Here is a 26,770-nt window from a genome sequence, read left to right as displayed (position 1 = left end):
GCGTTTAGCGGAGCCGGGAGAGGGCTGTGGGGATGGGGTGAGGACGGGAAAAGACCTCCGAGCGCTGAGGTGCCGGGCTGGCCCCGACCCATGGCACCGTAACCAAGGGGCTGGCATGCCCGGGCCGCGTCCAGCGCTAACAAAAAGGGAAACAGGGGACGGAGCGGCCTCCTCCTGAGGAAAAAACTACATTTCCCGGCACCCTCCCTCCCCGCAGGGCGGCACTCCGGCCCTGGCCGCCTCCCCGCGCCCGAGCCTCCGGCAGCGGCGTCGCCCCCTGGCAGCCGCGGCCGCGCCCGGGGGGCTGCGGGGCGCCATGGCCGACCGCGGGGAGCCGCCGGGGGGCTGCGGGGCTGGGGGCACGCCGGCGGCCGTGCCGCGGCTTCCGCTGGGCACCCCGTCGGGGGGCTCGGGGGTGTCGCTGCCGCGGCTGGAGAAGCCGATCAAGCAGGCCTTCTACAACACCGGGGCGCTGCTGTTCGCCGGGCTGTGCTGCGGCGCCGCCGTGCTGGTGTACTTCATCCTGGAGGCCTTCCTGCGGCCGCTGCTCTGGGCCGTGCTCTGCGGCACCTTCCTGCACCCCTTCAAGAGCTCGCTGACGGCGCTGGGCCGCCGCTGGCTCGGCCGCCTGCAGCGCTCCGGCACGCCGGTGCTGCTGGCCGCCCTGCTGCTGCCCGCCTGCTTCGCCAACTACGGCGTGGAGGCGCTGGGCCAGCAGGTGCTGCGGCGCCGGCGGCTGCTGCTGCTGCTGGGCGCCGGCGGGCCGCTGCTCTACGGGCTCTACTGCCTCGGCAGCTCGCTGGGCGTGCAGCTGCTGCTGGCCCAGGCCGCCCGCCTCATCTGCCAGGGGCTGGACTACTTCAGCAGCCAGTGGGTGAGGAGGGCTCGGGGAGCTGGGGGTGGGTTTTGGGGTTTTTTTTTTGGGAGGGGGGGGTTGGGGGTCCGGGGCGCGGCCCGGCGCCATCTCACTTGTTGCGCCCCGGCGGGCGGGCTGGCACCGCCGCCCTGTGGACGCGGGTGTGGGGCGTCGTGACGAGCCCGTTGGCTGCGGGTTGGGCTTGTTTCGTGTTCGTGTGTATGTGGAGTTGTAACGAGCCCCTTGGCTGCATGTTGGGTTTGTTCTGTGTGTGTTTGGCACCCAGGGAGGAGGGAGCCGTCCCCCGAGCCCTGGCGGGTGGCTCCGGGGAGGAGGGGGTTGTGTAGGGCGAGCCTCGATTTCCCTGCCAAAGCCGCATGCAAAACGGTTTAAAAAAGCCCCCGACTGAGGTACAGCCCGGCCGCAGAAGCAGGTGTCCACCGCCTGTATGTCGCACCCTTATCGTAGCCATGCTGCGGTTGTGAGGTGCCCCTAAATCGGGGTAGGCCAGGGGAGGTTTTGGGCAAGCAGCCGGTGTGAGGCAGCTGTGAGGGGCTGGGGAAAGGCATCTGGAGGCTTGTCTATCTCTTCACCAATTTACTTATTTCCTTCAAGTACCAAGCAGTGCAGACTCAGTTGGAGCGCCAAGTAAAGCTGTGCGTCTAACTTATAAGTGTTGTGTGTGGCGATAAGGGGGATTGGGAGAGATTGCTTTGTCTTACGTTTTCCTCAGTACGTAGACTAAAACTCTGGTGGAACTCATCATCACTTTGTTAGTTAGAAATGTCGAATTGAAAATACAAAAAAACAACCCCGAAACTTACATGTCTGAATTAAGTGGCTATGTGAAAGCAGAGTAGATCAATAAAGTTGTACTTTTTTATGTACCGGTGTGCTGTTGACATGCTCAGCTTCCTTGGTGTCAAAGGTTTTTTTAAGCCGGCTTTTAAAGCTAGACTGTTCTACTTTAAAAAGCAAACAATACCCCAAAAAAGTCATAACAGCAACAGAAACCTTGAGTGGAAAATGACACACGTTTATCTCCACTCACAAGTGGAGATAAAACTAAAGAACTGGTTAAAACTGATTCACGTATGTGGGCAAGAGGGAGAAACTGCCAGGAAAATCAAAGAGCAAACTTACCAGGCTTCTGGTTTTGAATTTGTGTGTGTTTGAATCCTAGTTTTATTCATTTGGTGTGGCTAATATATGCTGAAATCTCAAGCACAACTTTGGAGGTGTATACCAGAAAAAAAAGAAACACAAAAAAAGTAGTTTTACTCTGAAGTGTTGTCATGTGCTGGGAGATGTCAGGGGAGATGTGTTTCTGGTCTGTTTTGTCCTCAGGAGTATAATTAAGACTGAGTAGACAAGACAGGCAGTCTCTCTCATTCTCATTTTGTTAAGAGACAAAGATACAAGCTTCTTCCCTTTACCTTCAGTTAAGTGGTGGGAGAACATGAGCATGGCTTGTTAATACTGATTGGAAGATTTGGTTAATTGCCATGCAGTTTACTTGATAAGTTTAAGACTTTCCTTTGGATTGGCATACGTGTTTAACAGAGCCAGTATTACTAGACTATGTGACTTGGCTAAGTCCAGTCCTTTATTTAAACTCAGTTAATTAAGCTATACTTACAGCTGGTAAATGGAAAACTACCAAAGGAAGTTGCATGGATATAGCCTCATCACTCTGGTTGTAGTGCAGTGTCTGACGGCTGTGTGCTCAGTACAGGTTTGTTTAGCAGCATCTGATACTTCAGCTTCATATTGGTGTTTCTGATGTGACACCTGTGTTCATCGAAGTGCTGTAAGATTTTAACAGGGGAAAAAAAGTTTCCAGAACTCTTCAGACTTAAGTTCCTTGTGAAAATTTGAGTTTAGATCAAAATAACTAACCAGGGCTTCCTTAGGCAAACCAGTAACCAGCCAAGCGAGCTGCCAAAATCTCTTTCTGGGACACTATATGAGAAAGAAACTAAGGTCTTCACTTTGTAAATAACCTCAGCTCAGCCTGGCATCATCTATACGTTTTACAGTGTTTTCTATTCCAGTTTCATGAATTTTGCCATTATTTGATTTGTATTATCTCAGAACTGCAGCAGGATAACTTAATTTTATCCGTGCTGCTGAAGAGCCTTGAGCTGGGTTGATTTGTAGCATCTGCTTTAACTGCAGTTAAGCATTGAAAAGCTGTTTAATTTCCGTGTTACTTTGCAGGACCAAGTTTGCATGTCTACCTTCTGCTTGTTAGCCATGCAGGAATTTTGCATATTGCACGTCAGTTTGCTCCATTGTTCTGTTATTTCCTGGGACCCGAATCCTCCATGGCTCTTTCTCTGTGGTATCCTGCATGAAAATTAGAACTGTTTTTGTTTGTAGATACTCTGTGATAAGCAAAAGTAATGGTAATCTCATTTTTGTTTTTTTGCACTGTTTCTTTTAGCAGCCGACTAAGCCAATCCAGATCTGTGTTTTGAAATACTTGAATTCAGAACAACTTAATTAACATAAGTAATTTTTTCCCTTATGCAGTAAGGAATACTTTCTTGCCAGGAATATAATAAGTGAAGCATTTATTAAAAGTGTAAAGGAGACAAGCAAATGCCTGTTGCTGTGTGGAGCACTTTGACTGTGAGAGCAGTATCTGAGTAGCAGCATACGGTAGTTTATGGCAATTTTTATCTTATGAACTACAGATGTCTGTGCTCCAGCCAGCCACAGTTCTGTCTTGCAAAGGTGTAAAGTGCCTGTATTCTTACTGGGAGCTGTGCACCACCTGGAAGACCCCGCTGCTTGTGCAAAGGAAGAATGTGCACAGTCCTCTTCTCCCTATCTGATTCCCTCTGATGTAGTAGGTAAGCGAGAGGGTGCCTGTCATTAGACTTTGGCTGAAAACAATTATAATTTTTTAGGTACCAGTTCGGAGTTTCCTATCAAAAGGTATTTTTATGGTATCTACTAAGCCATGACAGAAAGACAGAATTTCTCTGTAGTTCCAGAACAGAGCGTTCCCCAAATACACGACTAACGTGGAGTAATGATGGAGACAACTGCATCTTGGCACCAGCATGCTACAGAGCTCTCTAGTGCTGTTGTCCACAAATCTGGGAAAGCCATTCACGGCGTTGATAAGTGAAGATTTAGAAATGGCTGTATTCCTGGCCGTGGTTTCTAAGTCACTTCTGCAATTTGGAGTCCTAGATAGCACCAGGACAAGCCCATTGAATAATTAATTACAAAACATTAGATTTGAAGAACAAGCCCAGGATCTTAGGCTGCAAGAATTGTGTTCCCACCATCTCCTTTCCCTTCATGCTTTACAGTTCCCGTATCTTCTTTGAAGGAGGTTGCTCAAGAAACGTAGTAGACTGCTGGCCTTAAAGATAGGAGCTGGCAGTAAATTCCAGTTGAGCTCCTTACCCTGCTTCCAGCCTTCTCTCCAGGTTGTTTGCAGAAACTTTATGTAGAGGACATGCATTCTGCATGAACTTCAGTTAGGTATAATAGGGAAGAAGGAAGTTTTTCTGCATCTTTTTTTCTTCAATCAGAGGGGAGGCTGTCCCAAAGCAGGCTATAAAAATGCCCTTACATGTGTATAACAGTTTCATCATGGTTACCCTCCAGTGCTCACACCTTCTGAAGACTAATCTTGGACTGCCTTGCCCATCATAGTTCTGTAGGAAGTATCTTCTATCCAGCACTATACTTAAGGTAGGGGAAATTCCTTTGCTTTGTGCCAGCAGTTCAAACTAGTTTAGCCTAACATTTTACATTTACAGTACTATACAGGAAATGCCAGCTAGTGGTTGTATTTATTTTTCTTCAGTAGGGGTCACATGCTCATATTTATATAGAAAATGGTTCGTTTGTAGATTCCAGCAGATAAAATGAATTGTACAGCTGTTCCACATTGACTCTGAAGTTCATCTTCTCAGTAAATTAAATCTGATGCGATCGTAATTGGCAGAATTCTCCAGAGTGAAGTTGGTCACAGGGCTGTCAAAACCTTTCTCCCATGGCCGGTCTTTCTTTTGTGGTTTGTCACAAGTAGTTGGTCAGGTTCAGAGCTCTGTACTTTTATGTGGGTCTGTAATATTATTATTTTGTTTGTTCAGGTGTGGAACTGTAGGTCTCCGTTAGCAGAGCTGTACTTCTCACTGTAACAGCTACGACTCATTTTGTGCTAGTGGCTTAGATGCAGTTAGAAGACCCAATCAATCCTTTCCTCGCTGCAGTGCTGAGCAAATTTGGAAATAATTGGGTGCTGTGACCAGCACATTGGAATTGCCTCGGACGGTGTTGTCTGTCTTAGCCTGTTGACTCTGTGCTCCTTTTCAGGGAAATTATCAAAGACATCCATCAGGGAAAACTTCACTTATGTAGGCACTAGATGTCAGCAGTCCCCAAAGCATCCCTTGCAAATTGAAATTCTCAAACGTGCTTCTTGGCAAACACTTCGGGTCACGGGCATCCAAGGTGCTTGGCTTCCCTAGTGCCACCTACAAAGGATAAAAGCGTCTACATTTCGTGAAGTTCACCTCCTGGGCAGTTTCTCTTCTAACATAGGAAAGGGTTAAGTTTGACTGTCATGTTGTATAACTATAAATGAGGAAAATGCCGTTCTGATTTACAATTGTATGTAATTTCTCTTTGCAGTGTTCCAGAACGAGGGGGGAAAGGAAGAAATTTATTCTTAGAGCAGGCCTGAAGATTTCTAAAACTTTCCTAGCATATAAAAACCAAACCAAAACAGAAGAAAAGCCCGCAAACCATTACCACCCACAAAAAATACAACCACTGTAAAAAAAAAAACTGAGGTATTCTTTCTGCTGTTTATAAGAGTATTTTCAGTATTTGGTTTCATGGTTTATAAATCAGCCGGGCATTGGCTGTAAACACACGTTACCAAAACCACAGTTTTGGTTTTGTTTTCACAAAAGAGATCGATTTTGTAGAGACCACATATGTCCTATTGAAAACAGGATGGGGAGGTGCAGGAAAAAAAGAGGATGTTTGAAGTGTTTTTTTTTTTCCCCACCTTTGCTTTTTCCCTTCCACGCACCCATCAGCTTTGGGAGAGCCTGCCTTGAGGTGCCTTTTGAAAAGGGTAATGAGTTGTGTTTTTTTTTTGTTTTTAATTTATATGCCTGAGGTGCAGCCCCAGGCACCAAGCTGACACTAGTCTTGAGCCTAATGATAAAAGCTACATAAAGTTAGTTATTTTTTGCTTTTTATATATATATACACACACATATATATGTATTATATATATATGTATATATATGTGTGTGTGTCTATATATATATATATATATATATAGACACACACACGTATATTATTTGGACACAATGATATTTATTTTTCTACCACCTCTGGAAGGAATGATTGGTGTGCAACTGTCCAGCAAGATTTTGCCTACGCAGTGTGAAATAAAACAAGAAGATGAAGAAGTCTCTTAGGTCGAGGAGCCATCTCTTGTGAAAGTGGCAACATGAAGCATGTCGAAGGAGCACTACTCTGTCTGCACGGAGAGGATTTGATGCACTCTTCTCACAAGTGAATCTTGAAAAGTTTGATTTCCAAGTAGCTTTTTATTAACGGAGATTCCCCAAAGTAACCTCTGTATTAAGACGGAAAAAAATGAAATGCAGGGGCATTTTAGCATTCAGAGCTGCAGTTTTCTGGATATCTTAATGTAATGGATTTCCTTAAATTCACAGCCTAGGAAATGTAGCAGAAGGCATTGAAAATACTTTTAACCTGTGTGTGACAGTATTGGTTTTGCAGCTCAGTTCTTGAATGCACCAAGATTTCAATCATAAGTTCATGATTTTGTCTCTTCAAAAAAGCTGGAATCTTGCAGAACACCAGGCTGCTGCTTAAGCTGGTCTAGTAGCCCTTGGGTGTTAAACTCAAAGATATCAAAGTGGATATAGTTCACAGTTTGGGGTTCTAGGAGGAATGGAACTGGTCCATGTTTGTGTTCCCAGGGTTTTGGAGAAGGAATAACACGCTCAGACAGGTGTACACTTGTCACTTATCTGCGTAGGTAAACGCAGGCTTCTCTAGTGAAGGGAGGAAGTGGTTGAGTTTGCTCCGAGGTGGGCAATAGCATTATCTGTGTGGGTAGGTTTGTTTGGTTTTGTAGCTGTTTGACAAAAATTAGCTCCGTGTAAAACGAAGGGCAGTTATGCTTTCTTCACTCTGCTGAACTTTGCATGTTGTGGCATCTTTCCCCTTGTGTCCTGTGCAATATACAGTATAACCACATGAAGTTAATTTTGCTTCTGAAAACTGGAATAAAAATAACATTTCCATAATTCCTCACTTGCCTTCTTAATATCTTTTTTTCTTGTTTAGAAAAACGTTTTCAGATGGAAACACAAAGAAGACGCTGTGATGTTTGTAGTGGCAAATGCAATTTGGCTTTTAGCTATGCATTTAAAGCCTAGAGTGTCTTCAGTTTTCAAGTCCACGCTGTTCTGCTCAGCTTTTGCCATGGGTTCATTGCTTTGGCAGCGAGGAGGAGGAAGTAGAAATAACGAGCTGCTGTCACCAGAGCTCTTCTTCAACCAGCTTCACTCAGTGTAGCACCATTTTAAAAGTTTGCAAAACACACGTGGAGTGGCTGAGAAGACTCCTGGGTGTGTGTGACTGCTGCTGACTGCAGAATACTAAAATGATGAAGTTCCTTTTTTGTAGGGATTTATTTGTATGGTGCCTAGACAGGTGTGTGCTTTAGGCAGCTTGCTTGGAAATGTCCTCTTGTTCTGACGGTCCATAATTTGATTTTCAAAAGTAAGTGATAATCGCATGCCAAAGTTTTTTTTTTCTAATGGAAATATTATCGGAGGAAATGGGTTTCTGCGATAGAAAGCTGAACAGGGAAGGATAAACGACCCTTTCCTCTGCTTATCATTTTCTGTTGTTTAAACCTGGTTGATGAAGGAACAGGGAGGGAACCAGAAGGTGCTGTGCATAGTCGATGGATTTTGTATGGCAGCTGTTGGAGATTAAGGCTGCTAGTGAATGTCTGAAGTATTTACTACTTTAAGAAAAACTGATGAAAATCTGTACTTCTAAATGAAAATTTCATTTTTAAGTGTTACAGGGAGGGAGGTGGTGAGGATTTTTTGTTTTGTCATAGCCCTGAAGCAAACTGGAAATAGGAAGACGTTTGAGTTGAATTGGATCCAGAGTTTCCTCAAGCTGCTTTAAATAACTCCATTCAAAAAAGGGGGGTGGGGGGGGTGGGGGAGGAACAAAAAAACACACAACACTTAGAGAAGGCAAAGGCAGAGGGTAGAAAACTGGAAGAAGGAAGAGTTGAAACATGCCATTTGATCTTGATTTGTTAAAACCTGGAAATGTTTGGGAGGTTGGCAGGCCGTATATCAGAAGTGACTGTTCCTCATTCTCCTCAGTCTTCACTGTTGTGTTTACGATGGGATGGTTTCCATGAAGTAGGTAAGAAGTTTATTAACTGAGAGATGCTCCGCTGTAGCTGAATTAGATTATAAACTTTTTCTTTTTCCCTGAGTAGTTTTCTTTCAGCTGAGGGAACTAGAGCTGCTTGGGTGGACGTGGAAGCTGGCGTGCAGAAGGGGTGAGGTTGCATCCGTAGCGGTGGGAGAGAAGAGAGCTGCTTCTGTGTTCAGCAGCAGCGAGCTGCTAAATGAGATCAGCTCTGAAGCCTCTCCCAGAGAGAGTAACTTGCTGACAGGGAGAGGGAGCTATGCAAATAAAAAGTTTTACTCATCAACATAACTGTTGTCAGGAGCTGAGGAGGAAGAGAGAGGAGAGAGCTCATTCTCACTGAAAAATGATGCCAAAGCATTTCTCGGATTTTCACATTCTCCCAGCTTTAACTACAACTGAAAGCAGACTTCCAGTAACGTTGAAACAGCCATGCTGATAAATCTTAGACGTTCCAGCAGTAAAATTTAAAAGGGAAATCAAAACACTGAAGCAGATGCTTGATCTTAACATAAAAGCCGCAGCTTTTTTGTGGTGTAATTTTGCCTCCAGTTGGCTGTTGGAAGAGAACTGAAGCCCCTCAGACTTGCGTAGACATCTCTAGACCTGGTCTTTTAAATTTACCACTGTAATGCAAAAATGGATGGTGAACCCTGAGAAGTTGTAATGCAGTCTTATTTATTCAGGGAAGTATACAGCTTCCTTTTTTTTTATTTATTTTTAATATGTCTAAAGGCAAAAGTGTATTGTTTTAAATTTGCAAGAGGTGCTACAAAATGCAAAGGAGGTACGAGGAGTGAGGTCTTTGCTGTCTGTTCAAACAGTGAGGATAAGTGAGGAAGAAGGAAAGCTTATTGGATTAAACCATCCTACAATTCTGATATATGGGAGTTGTGCATACCTGTAAGTATAATGGAGAATGAGTAGGCATTTAAAATCTCAGAGTAAATGGGGAAAGTTAGGCACTTGCGACTGACTTCAGCTTGGTAAATAAGAAATGATGGTAGCGGATGGATTCTGCAATATCTGAAGTGTTAGTCACCTGGTTAGCTGTATACACAGAAAGCAAATTTATATGAATTGTGATTTAGCATGGATTTTGTACTAATTCTAGGTTTAGTGCAATGAGTAAGCTTAAATTGAAAAAGTTTAATGAAAGTAGGCAGTATCTTTTATTCTTCATTTCTTTGTCTGTTGTTGAGATGGTTGTGTAATAACGAAGAGGCTGTTAACATTCTCACTCCTATGCGGCCAAAACCTTTGGAAACCATTCAGAAAAAAACAGTGGGAAGGGCTATATAACATGCATTTAAAGGGTTAAACAGAAAAAAAGGCTATTGCCAAGTTAGTAAGGGATAAAATCCACCATCCGTTGACATGAATTTGCTTTGTCAGTTGCTTTCAGCTGTGAGTTGTTGGGAGTGGGCTACCCTAGGTCCCACGCAGCGTGTTTGTTTCTTGCAGCGTGGGGAGGTGCTGCTGAGTTTTGATAGTGCTTGCCCATAACGTGAACCGATAGTGAGTTGATTACGCCATGGTATAGAAATTAAACCTCTTGAATAGGTCAGCTGACTGCATAGTTTTCTTTACAGGACTTGAGAATTGTTATTGTTTGATTTCTGAAACAAGATGACTCATTTTTTCTAAAATAAGCTCTTTTACCCTAATCAATATAAATAAATCCGATTACTTGAATCATTTGCTAAGTTTCTGAATATGAGAATTGATGAGTTACTGTAACTTAGAACACAAATAATAATTATTGAATACCTAAACCCTCGTGCTAGCTTTTCGTTCAGCTACATGCACGGCTAAAAGCAGTGGAACGTGTTTTGCTTTGCTGGCTGTGAAACAGGCTTATACCTTGTTACTCTCCTACTCTTGGTGTATTTTAATCGGAAGATCTAATTTATAGAACTTAGAGTGTCACTTTTTTGCAATTTATCATTAAAGCCAAAGAGAAAAATTGTCTTGATGCTGGAATATGCCTGATACACAGATGCTGTGTGGCTGATAGTAGGGAGTAGGGCAGCATCTTCATGCTGAGTTCTCTCAAAAACTGCACTGCAGTACACTTTGTGAGTGAATATGTTACAAACCTGTGCTGTGAAAGGCGTGCTGTGATGCACTTGAGGTCAGAATTGATTTTATTTTATTTTTTTTAAATTTAATGTCTGAGTTTTATTAGTTTTAGGCTTTAGCCTGGAGTCTGTGTTTGGCCATAAGTATTACACTGTTTTGTTGACGTGTGACTACAGTTAGGTGACAGTGAAAAGTTGCACTGACCAGCTTTGATGTGAAAGATTGGTATGAAAAGGGTGTATGTTTGCTCGCGTTTAAGTGGTTTTTGAATTGTCTTAAGTGCCTGAGAGTTCCTGCTGAAGTTAACTGGCTCCATCAGTGCTTGGCTGCTGAGCTCGGTGCAGTTCAGATTTCCTCCAGACCACTTAGAAATATCAGAAATACCATATATATATATATATATGACTATATATGATATTTAAAGTATTTTATAAGAACAAACGCTTTTTTTCTAAGATTTTCATACCTCTTTTATTTCACATCTTTTGCTGAGTAGCAGCTTTCTATCTCCTGCTGTCTCTTACAGATTCCGCTTTCTTCTTTTCACCATTTTCAAGCTTAAATCCTTCATCTCTAGTCTTAATTAGAATTCTCTGTTGTCATTTATCTGGTGAGCAGGCTTGTAGAAAGCAGTTACAAGCAGCAAAAGCAAATGACCACATCTCATCTGCTACCACAGAAACTTTTTTTTGACTTCAGTTAAATGATCTTTGATAAAATTACGTGTCACGAGTCATTTTAAAGGCAGGGCTATTCCGTGATCCAACACTGCTGAGGAGCAGCAGTTTTTGTTGAGCTTCTTAAAGGCCATCTTTGGTATAAACTCCATTATCTGTTTGAGTGGGCACACAGGAGCTGGTAAGCTGTGCCCTGCTAGAATAAGTGGTGCTCTGCTGGCTCTGTCTCCCCTAAGGCCCCTCTGGTGCTTCTGGTGGCCCCCTTTCGTTTAGACTCTGACCTTCCAGTGGAAGTTCAGAGCAATCGCTTGGTCTCAGCTGCAGAATCTTCCTTTGGGGTTTCTCTCACACAAAGCATGCGTTCCCCCTCATGCTTGAACCATACTGAAGACAGACCAAAAGCTCGTCTGGCCTCGTCTCCTTGTGCTTTGCACAAACTTTTACATTTCCCTCATATGGAGCTTAAACCGCTGTAGTCGACACTCCTTTAAGAAGCCTGCATTTGGGAACTAAAACCTGACATCAACCCTCTCGCTGTATCAGCTAGGGGTATGTGTGTGTGCACACATGCACACAAATATGTCTGTATTGCAAGTATGAATGTTTATCTGTGTGTATCTTTCTCTTAAAGATATGGACCTTGGTGCTTGGTTACTTGTTGATGGTTTCATTCAAGTGGAATATAAGCACCGAGCGCTACTTAAAAGCAGTCTCCGTTCCTGTCTGGATCATGCTGCTCTTTCACCTAGGTGAGTAACAAGTTATTTTTCTCATGTGTCCATAGAGATTCTGTTGTCTTGAAATCAAAGCTATTCTTGCTTTTTCTCTAAATCCCTCGATAGAGCCTCAGTCAAGATGCAGGTTTTCCTCTCTGCACAGTAACTCTGGCTGCACGTGGCCAGCAGAGAGCCTTGGAGTAAGGAATGGGAAGAGCATCAAGGAGCTGAGCAACTTGTGTCTTCCGCTCCTGCTGCCCAGCGTGCACTTGCCGTGGTTTCCCTTTATTTGAAGTGTGCCATTCAGCAGTCAACAAGCATGTTGATACCAACAATATCAAATAAATTTACTGTGTGATCTGTATAGTACATTAGTGCAAATACAAGACTATAGTAATCTGTTAGTATTAAATATAAGATTATAGTAGTCAGTATTAAATTTGCATATTTAATATAACAATTCAGATTATCTATGTGAGAGCTTATGTTGGCAGTGTTAGGCAAATAATAAAAGGGTGTCACGATGGAAGGTTTCAGAGCATACTTCATGATTAACTTTGCTTTAGCAGCAGGTTTCAAGGGTTGTTCTGAATGCATGGTGACGCTTTCTTGAGGTTTGAAGCTGCGCATAGTGGCTTTGCCTTTGCTTATGTTTTGACAGTCTTGGGTTTTCTGGAAGTACTAGCTGAGAAGTCAAAACCAAAGAAAGGCACTGGTTGATGCCACCCTAGAGATCTAACAATAAATACAGATTTGGGGGGGGGGATTTGTTTTGCCTCTGATTTCTAAAGTGTTTTTACTTTGTGTATATCTTAATGTAATGCTGTATGTTGTTTTAAAATTATTTTCTAAGGTATATCAGCATAGTTTAAAGTCACTGACATTAGAAATGGTAACAACTTGATTTATTAATTCTGAAACTTGCTCACCTGTTTTTATTCTTTGTTCCTGTGAATGCAGAAAACCTGCTTGCCTTTTGGCGCTTTTCAGTTTCTCCCTATATTGTTCTTGTAGTTGGGGTACTTCTCTTGGTTTTGCTAATTACAGGGTTCATTAATGGTGTATGCCATCTTTTTTTTATTATTATTTTTTATTTCATAAAAATACTGTCTGTTTCAGCTTCTGTGGCAGGTTGCTGGAGAATTCCTGTGTTCCTGGTTATAGTTGTTCTGATGACTATAGGCATGTTGCATGAACAGCAGAATGGAAAAGAGTCTTCTGGTAAGAAATGAGTCACTATTTCTTCTGTTATTGGTGGCAGAAGATACGTGAAGTCAAGAGAGAGAATCTGGACTGTATTACTGTAAATTCAATATCATATAAATTGCCAGAATTAACCGTAAGATTTTAGTACATTTGTTTCAAAGTGGTTTATGCATGTTGAAATGAATCTTTGGTTCTTCACAGAAAATCTTTGCAATCGACTGTTTTCCATAACAAAGTAGTTACCCACATTTTCAAGCCCAGTCCCCCATAACTATGAAGTTTAGAATATATTTCAATAATTTTAGAGAATCCTATATGTAGCTTCAAGCGTAAAGCCCAGGAAATTTGGAATTGAAGGCTAATTTTGAAATAAATGAGCAGTATGGGTTTAGTAGTGAGACAGCTCCGTCCAGCAAGCTTCTTACATTAACCACAAATTATTGGATATATCAGTTTCTTAAAAATACGGTTTGTGTTTAGACTTTGAGAAAAATATTTTTCGTCTCTTGTTATTTCTGATGCTTGTTATTTCTGCAGCTTCAGTGGATATCAAGCGACAAATAAAACATTTTAAGACCTGAGCCTTTTTTGTTTACATACACATATATATTTTACAGGGGCAGAGCTTCCTGGTCAGATGATTTCCATTGCTGCTTCAACAATTGCCATGGCAATTTCAATGACAGAAGACGAGTCCAGTAATGAACGTTCCTCACAACCCTCAGGTGACTGAATGCTCTGTAAGAAAATATTTGAATTTTCTCTAAAGGCATGAAATTAGAGGGAATTGAGAACAAATTTCAAAATAGTCCCTCTCCTCTTCATCCCTTCCAAAATAGCACATTTATACTTTATGAGAGTGGTTTATCTGTTTTTAAGAATGTTAAGACAATTATAATTATCTAAGAGCTGTCTTCTGAATTGTAGTATGTGGCTGTCTGTACATTTAGAAGACCTGACTAGCAGACTTTTTTTTTTTTTTCAGAATGAGGGCATTTTTCCCCTGATCTTTATTATTTATTTATTTTCCTCCCCTTCTCTTTGACTTGTTGTGAGTTAAAAGATATAACTGGATTTCAGAAGTGGTTACAGAATGACTTTTCTGTACATCACAGTGACAAAAAGCTTTGCTCTCCTTTTAAACTAATGCTCAAAGTCTTCCTTTGAGTTTACTTGAGAATGTAGCTTTGAGTTATAATATGTTCGCTTGCAATAACAGAACTAGAAATCTGTAAGAAAAGGCTTGAAAGAACTACAAAGAGGGCGTTTACATGTCCATCTCTGGTCTTAAGCCTTACTATCATTTTTTTGGGTAGGCCTTTGATGGAGTGGGATACTAAAAAATACGCTATTATGGGGATGTCTGGCAATTGAAAGGTTTCATCAATTTCCTATAAGTAGACAAACAAAACAGGTCATTCAACTTGACAGAATATGAACTTCCAAAACTTAAACTTGAAATTGACCATGTCCGAGCAGTCTTCTTGAAGACAGGATGTTCTTTATATTGTTTGAAATGTGTGAACTACCAAGAGGAGGAAACATAGTGAGCGTGCAAAAGAGAATGCTCTGAGCATGTGGTGTTAAAAACTTCTGCCTAAAGGCTAGTTTGCATGAAACTAAAAAGTTACTTCAGCTATCAGGTGTAAAACAGTTGATGTAGAACAATCTCTTCAGAAATCTTATGGTGAAACATAAACACACTTCCAAATTACAAATACGTCAGTGTAAACTATATTTGAAAAGTGCTTCTTTTTAAAATACAAAACAGGTAGCTTTAGACAACTTACTGTTTTCTTATCTTTGTCTCTATGTTTTACAAGACTATCGTGAAAATAAATACAGAATACGTATGTCCTGAAATTTGAGAATGGAGTGTCATGGTGACAACTTTCTTATATTGCTGTATCTTATCTTGGAAATCAGTTGTTTATTTTTTTTTGGCTGCGTTTTGGACATCTGGTCAAGTGACAATCTCCCACAACTGTGCTGTATAAGTGCTTTTGTTTTTTTAAACTTACCAGTTGTAGATTCTTTTCCTCATAAAGACTATTTCTTTTCTGATTTCAAGATGTAACCTTTCTTGGCTGAAAGAAAACTACAGAATTTTTACAAAGGTATCTCCTATAGTGAGTGTTTTTTTGACTTATTTTCTTTCTGATGACCTTTTTTTTTTTTTTTAATCTTGCGAGTTCTGTTTTTGTTTTCCTTCACAACAGGAAAAGAACAAATACAGAGTTTGCTGTCTTCATTCAGCAATTGTTAAATACTTTTTCAACAGTCTCTTGGGAAGCAGCATTGTATTCTGTCATGAGTGTTTGCTTTGGTCATCTTTTGTTTGGATTTTCTACATGAATGGTGATGAAACATCATTCTAGTACAGCGAAAAGTTTTTACCTGCAGGGTTAGGAATTTGTAACTCTTTTGCTTGTCCTCTGTCATGATTTTTGGATGTTTTCGTTGTCCTGCTTTGGAACTTGCACTGTAATACACAGCTATTTTATGAGAAGTTTAAGATATTGGAAGTTTTTGCACCATCAATCTATCAGACTTCATGGGATCTTCCTTATATCTACTCTAAATACATGTCAGTAATTGTCAAGGTTGGTTAACTGCAAGTAGGAGGAGATAGGCATATACTGTATTAATTCAATCACAGAACAGTCAGTGCTTCATGTTCGTACTGTTCTTGTGCTTCAGTTTGTTCATGAAGAAAACAGGAAGGAAAATAAGCTGTATGGATTTTATATTTTTTTTTTTCTGAACACTATTTGTTTTCCTGATTTTGTAGTTGAATACTGCTTTTTAGTGTTGGGAGTGGGAAGTTTAATGATAGAAGGAAGGTGATCTAACTTACGAAGGTCCCAAAAATTTCCATAGTGTGTAGCAAGTGCACCCAAGTATCTAACTTCAGAAGCAGGCACTACTGCAGTATTTTGTTAGCTGCCTTGTAGGCAAGACTCTGTTGTCTTGCTGGCTTCGAATATGATAGAAACCAAAATCATTAAATGTTTCCATATCTTCACTCCCCTTCCCTGTATTGTATATTCTGATTTTGGTAGAATTCTTGATTGGCTGTTATATTAGCTATTTGGGAAGGACTGTCATATTGTCATTAGCGAGAGGATAAAAAGGTGTTTTTCAGGTTTTATCTCCAAAGCCACGATGGACCACAGTTAGTGAAATTTTATAGAACCTAAAGTTACTCTAAGTCGAGATTCTGATAGTCCTTCTCCAGTTGTGTTAATAAGGCACTCACACCTTGATTTGCAGAGCTCATCTTGTCAACAAAATGTGGCTTTTTTCATTTGTGGTGTTTGTTTTTTGGACTGGATCAAATCTGTGAACTGGCTTACAATACATTGACCCAAATGGCATTTCTGATGCTAAGGAGTCTGTGTGTTTGGCACGGGAAGAAGACTGGGTCACCGGCAGTGTCAATATAGTTTAGCTTAAAGTACTGTGGAACTAAATTCTGAAAAAGATGTCACGTCTTGGGATCCCCTAGGATTTTTACAGCCTTTTTTTTTTCCCTTCTCTTTTTCCTGCCAGCTTATTCCCATCTGTGTTTTGCATTCTGTGTAGTCTGATTATGTTAATAGGGAAGCTGTAAGAGAGTGAGTCAGTTTAATTGGTACTACTCTTAACGTTATTGTTGCAGTTATTTAGTTAAGATTTTCTTCATTGCAAAAATATGCTGATAAATGTTTTCATTACCAAAGGAAGTTATATATATATTTTTCTTTCATAAAGGTTGTGTTACTAACTGCTTTTGGGGCACAAAGTGATAGATAATTTTAATCTTGAGGCATAGGCTTCATCATATTAAATTCATTTGTTTTGAATTTTGTCTTTTAGCATTTCCTTCCCTTTGATAAACATTTGAGTTTCTGCTTTTTGTCATATTACTTCTGACATATATTACATTTTGAGGAAAAATGTAATAAGAAAGGTGTTGAATAGGTTGAATAGTTGGGGAGTATTCTCAGCTATGGCCTTCAACTTTCAAGCTTGTGTTTCTTTAGTGTATTGTAAACTGGATCAGTTTGTCTCTTTGTTTGTGTGCTTTTTTGCTTCTTCAAGGATAGACTGTGAAGTACAGGGGAATGTTTGACCCCTTTATTTCTTATGACAAAAACACTTTCCCCATCTTTTTAGGAAAGCTTCTGTTTACAGGTAACTTCCTATCCCATTATGAAAAATTAACTTCTGTCTTTTTGTCCGAAGTGTAGTTCAAGTATGTTAGGGCTGGCCATCATTCCATCAGCTGATTTGCCAAGAAGCACTCCACCTGAAGCAACGGCTGTGTTTGGTTGCTTGTAGAGTTCTTTCTTTCAGGTTGCCTCCTGTAATTCCTTTGGAAGTATTCAGAAGTTCCACCAAAAACGTTACCAGCAACCACCTGATGTTTCAGTCGTTGTCTCAGTGTCCAACTGGGTGGATCAGTAAATCTGCATTATTTTATTTGTGTGTTTGGGAAGTGCTTATAAGCTCTAAAAATAGTTCCCCTTACTTGTAGAACACCAGTGCAGCTTTCTACAACAAAAGAAGAGTGCTCATCCAGGGTGTGAGGCTGCAGAATTTGTCACTTGCCACTACTGTACACGTATGACAAATCCGTCTTTTGTACGCTCTAGCTGTCACGCTTTAGTCTAGGAGTAGCTTTAGTGACACATTGCAGCTAAAATTTCACGTGTGAACTGTGATTTTTTTGATATGCATGTAGTGTATTTTAACACAGTTTTGACAACAGTTTCTCTTCGTGAGAGGAAAGTGGTTGGTGTTGATGTGACACAGGTCCAGTGTTCATTGCTTACCTGCAGCAGCGTGTACCAGCATACAAATTACCTCTTATTCTTCAGCACACGGTAGCTTTTCAGGTGTTCCTGTGTTCCCATTCTTCCACAATGGCCGTGAATGTTTTTCAAGTAGTGGTGCATGGAAAGTTTCTGCATTTCTCCTCACACAGCTGAGCATGCGGCCTGAGTAAAATTTAATAATGGTGTTAATGGAGGTTGTACGTGCAGTGACTGAATACAGATTTAGAATCATCCATACTAGCCTGATGTTAGGCAGACTTATAAACTAAAAAGTTAACAAATAAAAAAATACAAAATTGGTATGTTCTCTATACAAGAACTTTAAATTGGGCATAATATTTTTTGCCTGAAATGACTATTGGCTGTTTATTCTTAAGTGCCTTTGATTTTAACCCATCAGCACGCGTTTTTTTGGATTGAACTTAATCTTTACTAATTTACGAATGAATGACAACATTTGTTATCCACTAATCTGTAATTGCTTTTGTTACTAAAGTAGGTTACACAAACAATTTAGGATCACAGTGAGCGCTATATTTGTAGTGTTCAGAAAATGAAGTGTAGTAAGAAGTTTGTAAGATATAAGCATCCTCTTTAACGTATACTGTGTTTTGTTTAAATGATCTTTGAGCAAATCTAAGGTTTCATTTTGAGTACTTGAAGATAAATTTAAATTAATTTTAAGACAGATTTCTGCTTTCCTGCTGATAGTGAAATATATTCTGTGGTTTTCAGGTTTTTGTGGTTATTTGCTGAAGTACATTTAGTTTGTAATTTACGTGCAGCGACAGGAGGCCTGTTAGAGGCTATAGCATCTCTACTCGGCTCCCTGCACTGCCTGGCATGGTGCAGCGTGTTGTGGGACAGCTTACATGGCCCTTTTCTACCTCTCCAAAATTCAGATCAGTGTCAAGCTGTCCCTGTCTTCTAGTGAAATTACAAAGGAAAAAAAAAAAAAGCAGAATAAGTTGGCTCTAGGAAGTATGTTCTGTTCTGTGGTAACCATTAATGTGATAATTTCCACTTTGTTTGCTTTTGTTTGTTTTAGGTGTGACAGAAGGCGATCAGCCTCCACAAGCATCTTCATCTTTCTCCTCTTCATCCTCTTCTGGGAGCAGACAAAGACCTGAGATGGGATCTTTTCTTAAAAAGAAGAAAACCAGTGATGTTTACTTCGTTACGCTTGTGTGGGCTATTGTCGTTGTCCAGATCTGGCTGAATTTCTGGATTGTGCAGCTATTGCCAGTGCCTTTTGCAGGTAGTAATCAATTACTAGAAGTCTTTTTTAAAAGATGATTTTGGGTAGCCTTAGGCTTTGGGTAAAGTAAAGGAGAAGGAAAGGCCTGTAGGCTTATATGATTTCTTTAAATTTAAAGCTTTTTCAAGACTCTTCATTTTGAAGTGTTCAGAGTTCAAGTATGTGACAATGTTCTTGCTGAATTGTAGCTTCAAGTAGGATTCATGTGTGCTGTCTGTTACCATGTAGAGGACAACTCTGTCACTGTAGAATTGCTTTGTCTGTTGACTGTCGTTAGTATGTATGTTACCTGGAATAATTTAGTGATGCACCTTATATTGTAAAAATACTTTTGGTTTTAAGTACTTCATTTTTCTTCTTCTTGATGTCTTGTCTTTCATGTTTTTGTACTTGAGAATGTTTTAGCTGTTACTCAATATTGAAATACAGCTCATGCATCTGTTTTAATTTCCATTGAAAAAGGGTTGAAAGGTTCTGTGGACAAGTCACAAGATAAATTTGATTCTGATTCTAACTCTGAGGTTAATTAGCTTTGCCACTTCACATCTACATGTATCTGTTCTCTTACATATCAAGAAAGAATGGAATATTTATGATAGCTATCTGAAGAAGTTATTTTAATGCTGAATGCCACTTTTTTGCAATACCTTTTTTTGGAGGGTGGGTAGGGAAGAACTCTGGAAATAAGCATGAGCTACCATGAATGTGAAAGTCTTTGCTCTCTTCAGCCTCCATAAACACAGTTCCCCAGTTTCTTCCATCTTTCTCTAAGCTATTTCCTTTAAACTCTAGTTTTCAGCAATTTTTATATATATCTAACATTTAAGTGTAGCTAATTATTCTCTTCTTAAATGCTGTAGGTTGTCCTCAGGAAGCCGCTGAAGTACCCATGGAGCTGCTTACTCTTTCCCTGTGCTCTGGTGTGCGCTGTATATGCTTACAGATCACAGAGGCTCTGAGAGGCATGGTGAAAGAAGCAGCTGTGCATTTGACTGCGACACTGTAGCTGGAGCTAAAGGGTGATGTTAGGCATTTAAATAGCTGAAAACAGGCTAAAAAGAGTTTTGATCTTTGTTTGATTCCATTGCAGTTGCTGCAGAAGAAACTCCCCAGTTTGGGTGTCTGGGCAGCATGGCAAATGGTGATGATAGAGTGGTCACGTGTCATAAAAACGATGAAGGAGTTAGAAAATCAATTGTAAACTAGCTAGGAGTGTAGCTTAAGTGGCCTAATTTATTGAAGACACAAAGTCTTGGAGTGACATAATCACTGTTTAGAAATATCTGCTCCTGTGGGAAAGAAAAATGGACACAATAGTTTGGCTGTTGGGCAGGTGTCAGTGAGTGGTTGGTTTTAAGTTTGGGCCAGACAAATCTAGACCAGAGCATACATCTGTAACTGAAGTGGATGAACACTGCTGCTGCCAGTCCTTAAGTTTAAATCCTCTACCTGAACAATCCTCTAACCTGAAATCAAGCCAAAATACAAATTAATTTTGAGAATATTTGTTACCTGTTGTCTTAGCAGCAACATTGAGTATACTAGTAGGTGTTTTTTCTTGGCATATAACTGATGAATATAACTAGATCATCAAAAATATTATGAGAAGGCAGTATGGTGATGAACAGAGACAAATTTAGACTGTTGGATCTCACATATCAAGTGTGAGAAGGCAAATGAGGATAACCTGGGCTGTTAAAAGAGATGGTATTAAAAATACTTAGTGGTGGAAAATATGAAGGCAGATAAAGCAAGTTTTCTTGTGACTTTCCAAGTTTAAGGAGACTATAAAGAACTTCTGAGACTTCGAGGAGAATGCTTCTAGTATGTTTCAAAAACAACCACCACCACCACCACAACAAAACACCTTTAAGTAGAAAAGGGTTAATTTTGCCCGGGTTCCTACTGTTGGTAGACAGGATGTACATGAAATAGTATTTAGATTATTAGTAGTATCTCGGTACCATTACCATTTTTCCTTGAAGTAATTTGCACTTCAATAGAATGAGATGCTCCTTTAAAATTGTTTAATGTATAGAAAATACTTACTACATAAAATAAAACGATAAAAAAATAAATTTCGAATTCAAAAGCTAAACATTAAACCAGTCTGTGGAACACTTCTAGCATTGATTCAGTGATGAGAGCCTGGGGATCCTGGTATTAGTCTTAAGATCTTTCATTTACTTTCTTGCTTATTCTGCCTCATGCTTTTTTTTTTTTAATTCAGTTTTTGTCTTTGGGTCACTTTCTGCTCCCTGGAGGTGTTTGAAATGTCTTACTATGCAGTATTTCTGTTCTTTTGCTCATGTTTTTCTAATAACAAAACTCCTTTTGCTTTTTCTCTTGACTCATTTCATCCTCATACAGTTACAGCTGTGTGATGGACTCTTAAGGCCTTTTGACATCACATTTGCAATGAGTGTACCGTTAGTTGTTCTAGAAGATATTTCTGCATTTATATTTAATAGCAGAAGGTTAGAATGTCATTTCAAATATGCTGATTGCTTGTAAAATGCCAGCTTGCTCTGTTTCGCTGAGGAGCAGTTTGTGCATTTTCCATCAGTTGCTTTATATCGTACAGAGCTTCAACTTAAAAGTTAGGTGCTGGCACTCGCACTGTTTTCTGCATTTTGTTTACCAGGCAATACTTATTAGAAAGCTTATTTGTTTAAGAGAATAAATCCTATTATTTGCCACATGGTGGTGCCAGAGGTAAGTAAACCAAACTTCTGAATTGTTGAGCGAGCTCTTCATATGAACTACTACACAAATGGCTTACAGATAATAGGCTTTTGTGGCACCTTGGTAAATGCACTCTGGAAATTAAAAGTTAACTTTCAGGGTTATGTATGCCATTTTGGATACCTCCAAATAGAAGCGTGATGACAATTTTGGAGGGCAGAGAGATTATTGTGGTGGTGAAGTGTGCTAGTAAGTAGTACGTTTAGTTTGGAGGAAAGAAAAAATCTTATATAAAAGTATGTTTGAATCTAGCGGTGAGGAGTTCAGTATCAAATGTTGCAGTAAATGTGATATAACCAAAGGAGTGCTGCTGGTAAAAAATTTTCTCTAGAAAATCATTTGACTGTTTAAGTAAAAATTTTAACATTGAGTATAATTTTTGATCTGTGTGTGACATTCACTGTCATTTACTTTCTGGTTTAAAAAAAAAATGAAGGAGAAATGACCTAAATGTGATTCCCTTGCTAATGGCTTTACTTTGTTTTCCTTTATAAACAGTTTTCAATGTTTGGGGATTTAGCATATTTTTGTCTAGAAGTTTTTGCATCCATAGTTCATGGCAGGACTGGGTTGTGAGACCTCCATATCTGTCACTGCCAAATATTTTAATTAAGGCATATCTGCATAAAGGATCATGTAATGATGTTTTTGTGACTGGTATGCTTTCATCGATACTCTGGTAAAATTGGTTGTAATACAAATGTTTGTCTATAATATGAATTAATAAACTTCACTGTTGTGATGTTACACTTGCTAGTGTATTTGGAAGATTGCCTGCTTTTTTTAGCGATGAAAAGATAGGTATTTTGAGTGGTGTAACATTTTGTTGAATAATAAGAGTTATCACAGATACATCATGACTATTAAGGGCCCATTAGGTTCCAAGGAAGGTTTTGTATGTAGCATGCTTTCTTTGCTTTCGCATTCCTTATTGTGATACTTCACAATTTTTGTGTATATACTCAGTTAAGTGAAGGAGAACAACGATACAGAATTAGACTGATAAGCCTTATGCAGAAGTCTCTGGGCTATATCTCGTTGGAGGTAAACCAATGTGATCTTTTGTTTCTGTAATTAATGCTAGGCTTCTCTAGTGTTGTCAAGAAGACAGGTTAGAAAAGTTGGAGAAAACCTATTTGTGGTAGCAAATAAAAAAAGGTTCATATTTCTTTTGTCTGGTTTTGAGGAACAGTATGGATTTTTCAGTTGTCATTTTGAAGCCAAGATGTAAAGCTGATCTCAGGACAGTGCTTTAGATGTTAAAAAGCAATAACGAATCAGTAATTGTATTTCAGTTGAATGTTTACGTGTTAGCTTCATGACCTGCTGTCAGTCCTTAAACGGAAAATGCAGATTTAACAGTAGAAAGCCTAATACTTAAGAAATGAGGCTGAACAATTTCTGTTACATATAGCATCCCATTAAGTTCTGAATGTGGTATCTGTGGCACATATGTGAACATGTGCTAAATGCACTGTACTGGACTTGTGGAATGGTACCTGCTTATCCCAGGCCTTGATGAAGTCTTATATATGCCTAAGTGTGCAGTGCTTGGGCACTTTTGTGCTTGTGTAATTTAAATTCCACGTTGATAGGCATGTGTGTAAAATGAAAGAGGAGATTAGTAGTAAAACCACTTCAAAATTCTGAAAGTGGTTTCTAATGCAAATTAAAACTTAATCTTTTTCTTTCTTTTTCATAGGTCTTTCAGACTGGAATAGATACGTAGTCTTGTGATGCTCCTCTGGAATCACTAACACTTGATTTTCTTTCTTGTTGTTGCAGTTTGGGCACTGAAAAAAATTGTGGTTCATTTTGGAGTTTTGAACTTCATGGCAAACCATTGCAAAAGTTGGTGGCAACTTGTTGAAAACTTTGTGAAGGAACGTCAGGAAGCTCTTGCTCCACGACCCATCAGAGGGCTTGGAAGGGTCATGCTGAAGCTTGACAGTAAGGTATTTCTACATATTTTCCTAAGCAACCTGAAAATTCATATTATTGTGTTAACTGTGTGCTGAGATGCTTTAACTCTAAAATAAACGTCTGTCACTAATGGGCATGTCTGTCATGTATAAAACTATATCTGTCTTACTGCGTAATTTAGGTCATGTCTTCTGTCACTATTCCCACTGACGTACATGTTTAAACTTTGTTCGATAATTACATGCAAAGCTTGACAGAAGTCACTTTTAAAAAGTTGAGTTAGCTTTAGAGGATTCCTTATTTGAGTGATGCAAACTTCCTGCAGTTCAGTCACCTTACCTGATTACAAAGATTTTGAAATTAAACTCTATGAGCTTGAATATGAAGAATGAAATGTTACTACTTTATTGCGCAAACTTAATCTTAAAAAGCAACCCACCTTCTTCTGGAAGGTAGGACCTGAGTGAGTTCAAACACATTTGTTTATACGATATGGATGAGTAGGTGTTGAACACAGTGGCGTGGTACAGAAGGGAGGCTTTGCTCTGGAAGAGAAGAAATATGTGGAATAAGCAATTTGGGAAGATCCATAGAATAAGGCTTCTGTGATCCTCTACCTTCTCCCCTTCCTTTCAAGATGTACCCGCATCTGCATTGCAAATTGCAGAGTTGGAAAGCTCCATAAAATTTAAGAAGACTCCTCCATTTGGAATTCTAAGTTTCGACTTAACCTGATAAAATATTTTGTTTGTAATAGTTTTGCTAGTGTGTGAGAATGTACTTTCTGTAACTGTTTTGTTGAATTATTCTCTGCTTTAGAAAAAAAAAAAGCTGTTACCTCAGACTTCTCAGTAAGTTAAGGGCTGTATCCTATAAGTACATTTGTCAGAACATGAGCACCTGGGCAGATGCTTGCAGTTTATACCTCTGAATTCCGAGAGGAAAATAAAGTGCTTTAGCCCAGATCTAATGGGTAAATGGATGCCAAAAGGTCAACAAAAGCATTAACTGGCTGTAGGAAATAAGTAAGTTCTACAGGGTTCATTGAGGAAGAATTTGAAAAAGAAAAATCTTTCCAGAATACAGCTATGAACAAGTTAAGTGGGGTTCTGAAAGACAGTGGGAAAGATTAATGTATTAGAGAGGGGGAAAGCTTACAGTATACAAAGGTTTTCACTAAAAGCTTTTGTTTTGGAAGTAAGAAAAATCTCTAGGCACAATAGCACATATATTTTCTGTCTCGTCAAGTTTAGTGTCTGTGTATCACAGAACTGTATGACACAGGATCCTTCCTAATTCCATTAAGTCTTTTTTCCTTGAAGAAAGTAGGGGTTTTTGTCCTAATGTGCACCAGAACTTCCCACTCTCCAGCTTAAATGTATACAAGGTCAGTTTATATTTGTGTTGTTGTTGTCTAAGCAAAAGATCAGTGTTGACACAATACATGTCTCTATCTTCCCTTTCCCCCCATTTTTTAGTTGACAGTCATATTCCTTCTGTGTCTGTACTGTATGTATTAAAGCAACCCGAGCTCTTCGGGCCTTTATAAGAAAGACATTTGATATTCTGCATGATGCTGTTGTCCTCTTTTGTGCCGATTCTAACTAAAATTCACCTGGCTTTGTCATGGGTGGCTGGAATTGTGGGCTTCCAATGCTTGTCACACTAACGCTTTCATATTTTTAAGTTCTATTGGTTATGCTTATTCTATGCATTGTAAGATCACGGATGAATTGTATTTCTGAGAATTTGGGAAGCAATGCCAGTAGGATTAGGCCAATCTCTTAACTAAAAGGAGTTTAAAATAAATAAATAAAAGAGCTGCTGTGCTTCTTCCCGATTGCTCATCAACCTTTGGTTATCATCTTGGAAATGCAGACAAATTTGAACCGAAGAGAAGTTCTGATCAAGAAGAAAGAAAGGGCATTGCTTTTCATTTTCATTATAAACAGTAGGTCAAGCTGTGCCTATATGTGCAGGCCTAGTTTAAATGTGGATTCTAGAAATACAGTGTCAGTACTGTATTCTTTAGTTCCTGGTCGTGGATTTGCCCCCTGGAGCTGACAAAGAGCAATTCAGATATGGGAGGCTTCCTGGAGGAAGGAGGAGGGAAAAGGTTTCTGTTGTCATCCACCTAATCACCTTAAAACTTAGTAGTTATGGTATGCTTAACAACAGTCAAGAACTAAAAATTTGATTCAGTCTGATAAAATTAAAAAAAAAAAAGTTTTAATATGGTGACTGTAGTTTTGTTTTGATTAGAGTTTGCTAAATAGTTTAGCACAATCAGTTGATCAGCTGCACACACTAGACTTTCTGTGAATTAGGATGTGCTATTATTTTGCATGCATGCTTTCTGGTAGACTTCTGCAAATCATATAGTTAATATAAGGTGCTTCTAGATATAGTGTACTAGAATATTATATGTGGAGGACTGTGGTAGATTGTTTGTACTTAGGATAAAGTCAAAGTTTGGTTCTTTGGGTACAAAATTTAGCATGTAGTTAAAGCAGGTAGTAGTAACTAGGCAGAATCTCTACCAGTGCATGTGCTATTCTAGGAAATAATTCCATAGACATATAAGATGTTGTATAAACCTTACTCCAGTAATAAACTGAAAAAGTCGCTGTAGCCTTACTCATTTTGAATGACCTGAACATTAGACTTAAGCTATAACCTACTTCTAAATGTAGATTGATCACATTTATAGAACTACTTAAATATAGGGATTGGTAAGATAATAGGCAGGTAGAGTCCCCCATATTTTCTCTAATAAACCTTAATAGTAAAATGATTCTTACTTTTGACATACGATGTTACTTCCTAGTTATTGTATTTATCATCCAATTCGAGGAGGCTGAAATTACATAAAAATACCAAAATGACTTCCTTTCACATTCTGCTAAAGCTCAGGCTAAGACTGGAGCTCTAGCTTTTGTTGCGTTGTAGTTAAGTAGAGTAATACGGCCATGAGATCTACTTCTTTTTTCCCCAAAATAAGCCTAATG

At 39.6% G+C, this 26,770-nt stretch overlaps 1 protein-coding gene across 1 annotated transcript in view; it reads left to right on the top strand.

Annotated features, from left to right (window-relative positions):
* Positions 1-316: 316 nt before the first annotated feature.
* Positions 317-26,770, top strand: part of TMEM245 (transmembrane protein 245) — a 90,574-nt gene continuing 64,120 nt past the window's right edge. The window contains exons 1-6 of the mRNA XM_040547763.1: positions 317-874; positions 11,726-11,843; positions 12,930-13,031; positions 13,634-13,741; positions 18,885-19,094; positions 23,625-23,794. Coding sequence (XP_040403697.1) covers positions 317-874; positions 11,726-11,843; positions 12,930-13,031; positions 13,634-13,741; positions 18,885-19,094; positions 23,625-23,794 — 1,266 coding nt within the window. The remainder of the gene's footprint in view (positions 875-11,725; positions 11,844-12,929; positions 13,032-13,633; positions 13,742-18,884; positions 19,095-23,624; positions 23,795-26,770) is intronic.

This window comes from Cygnus olor, chromosome 2 (assembly GCF_009769625.2).
Source record: "Cygnus olor isolate bCygOlo1 chromosome 2, bCygOlo1.pri.v2, whole genome shotgun sequence".
Lineage (NCBI taxonomy): Eukaryota > Metazoa > Chordata > Aves > Anseriformes > Anatidae > Cygnus > Cygnus olor.
Note: the sequence above shows the minus strand (reverse complement) of the source record. Positions and strands in the feature narration are given on the sequence as shown.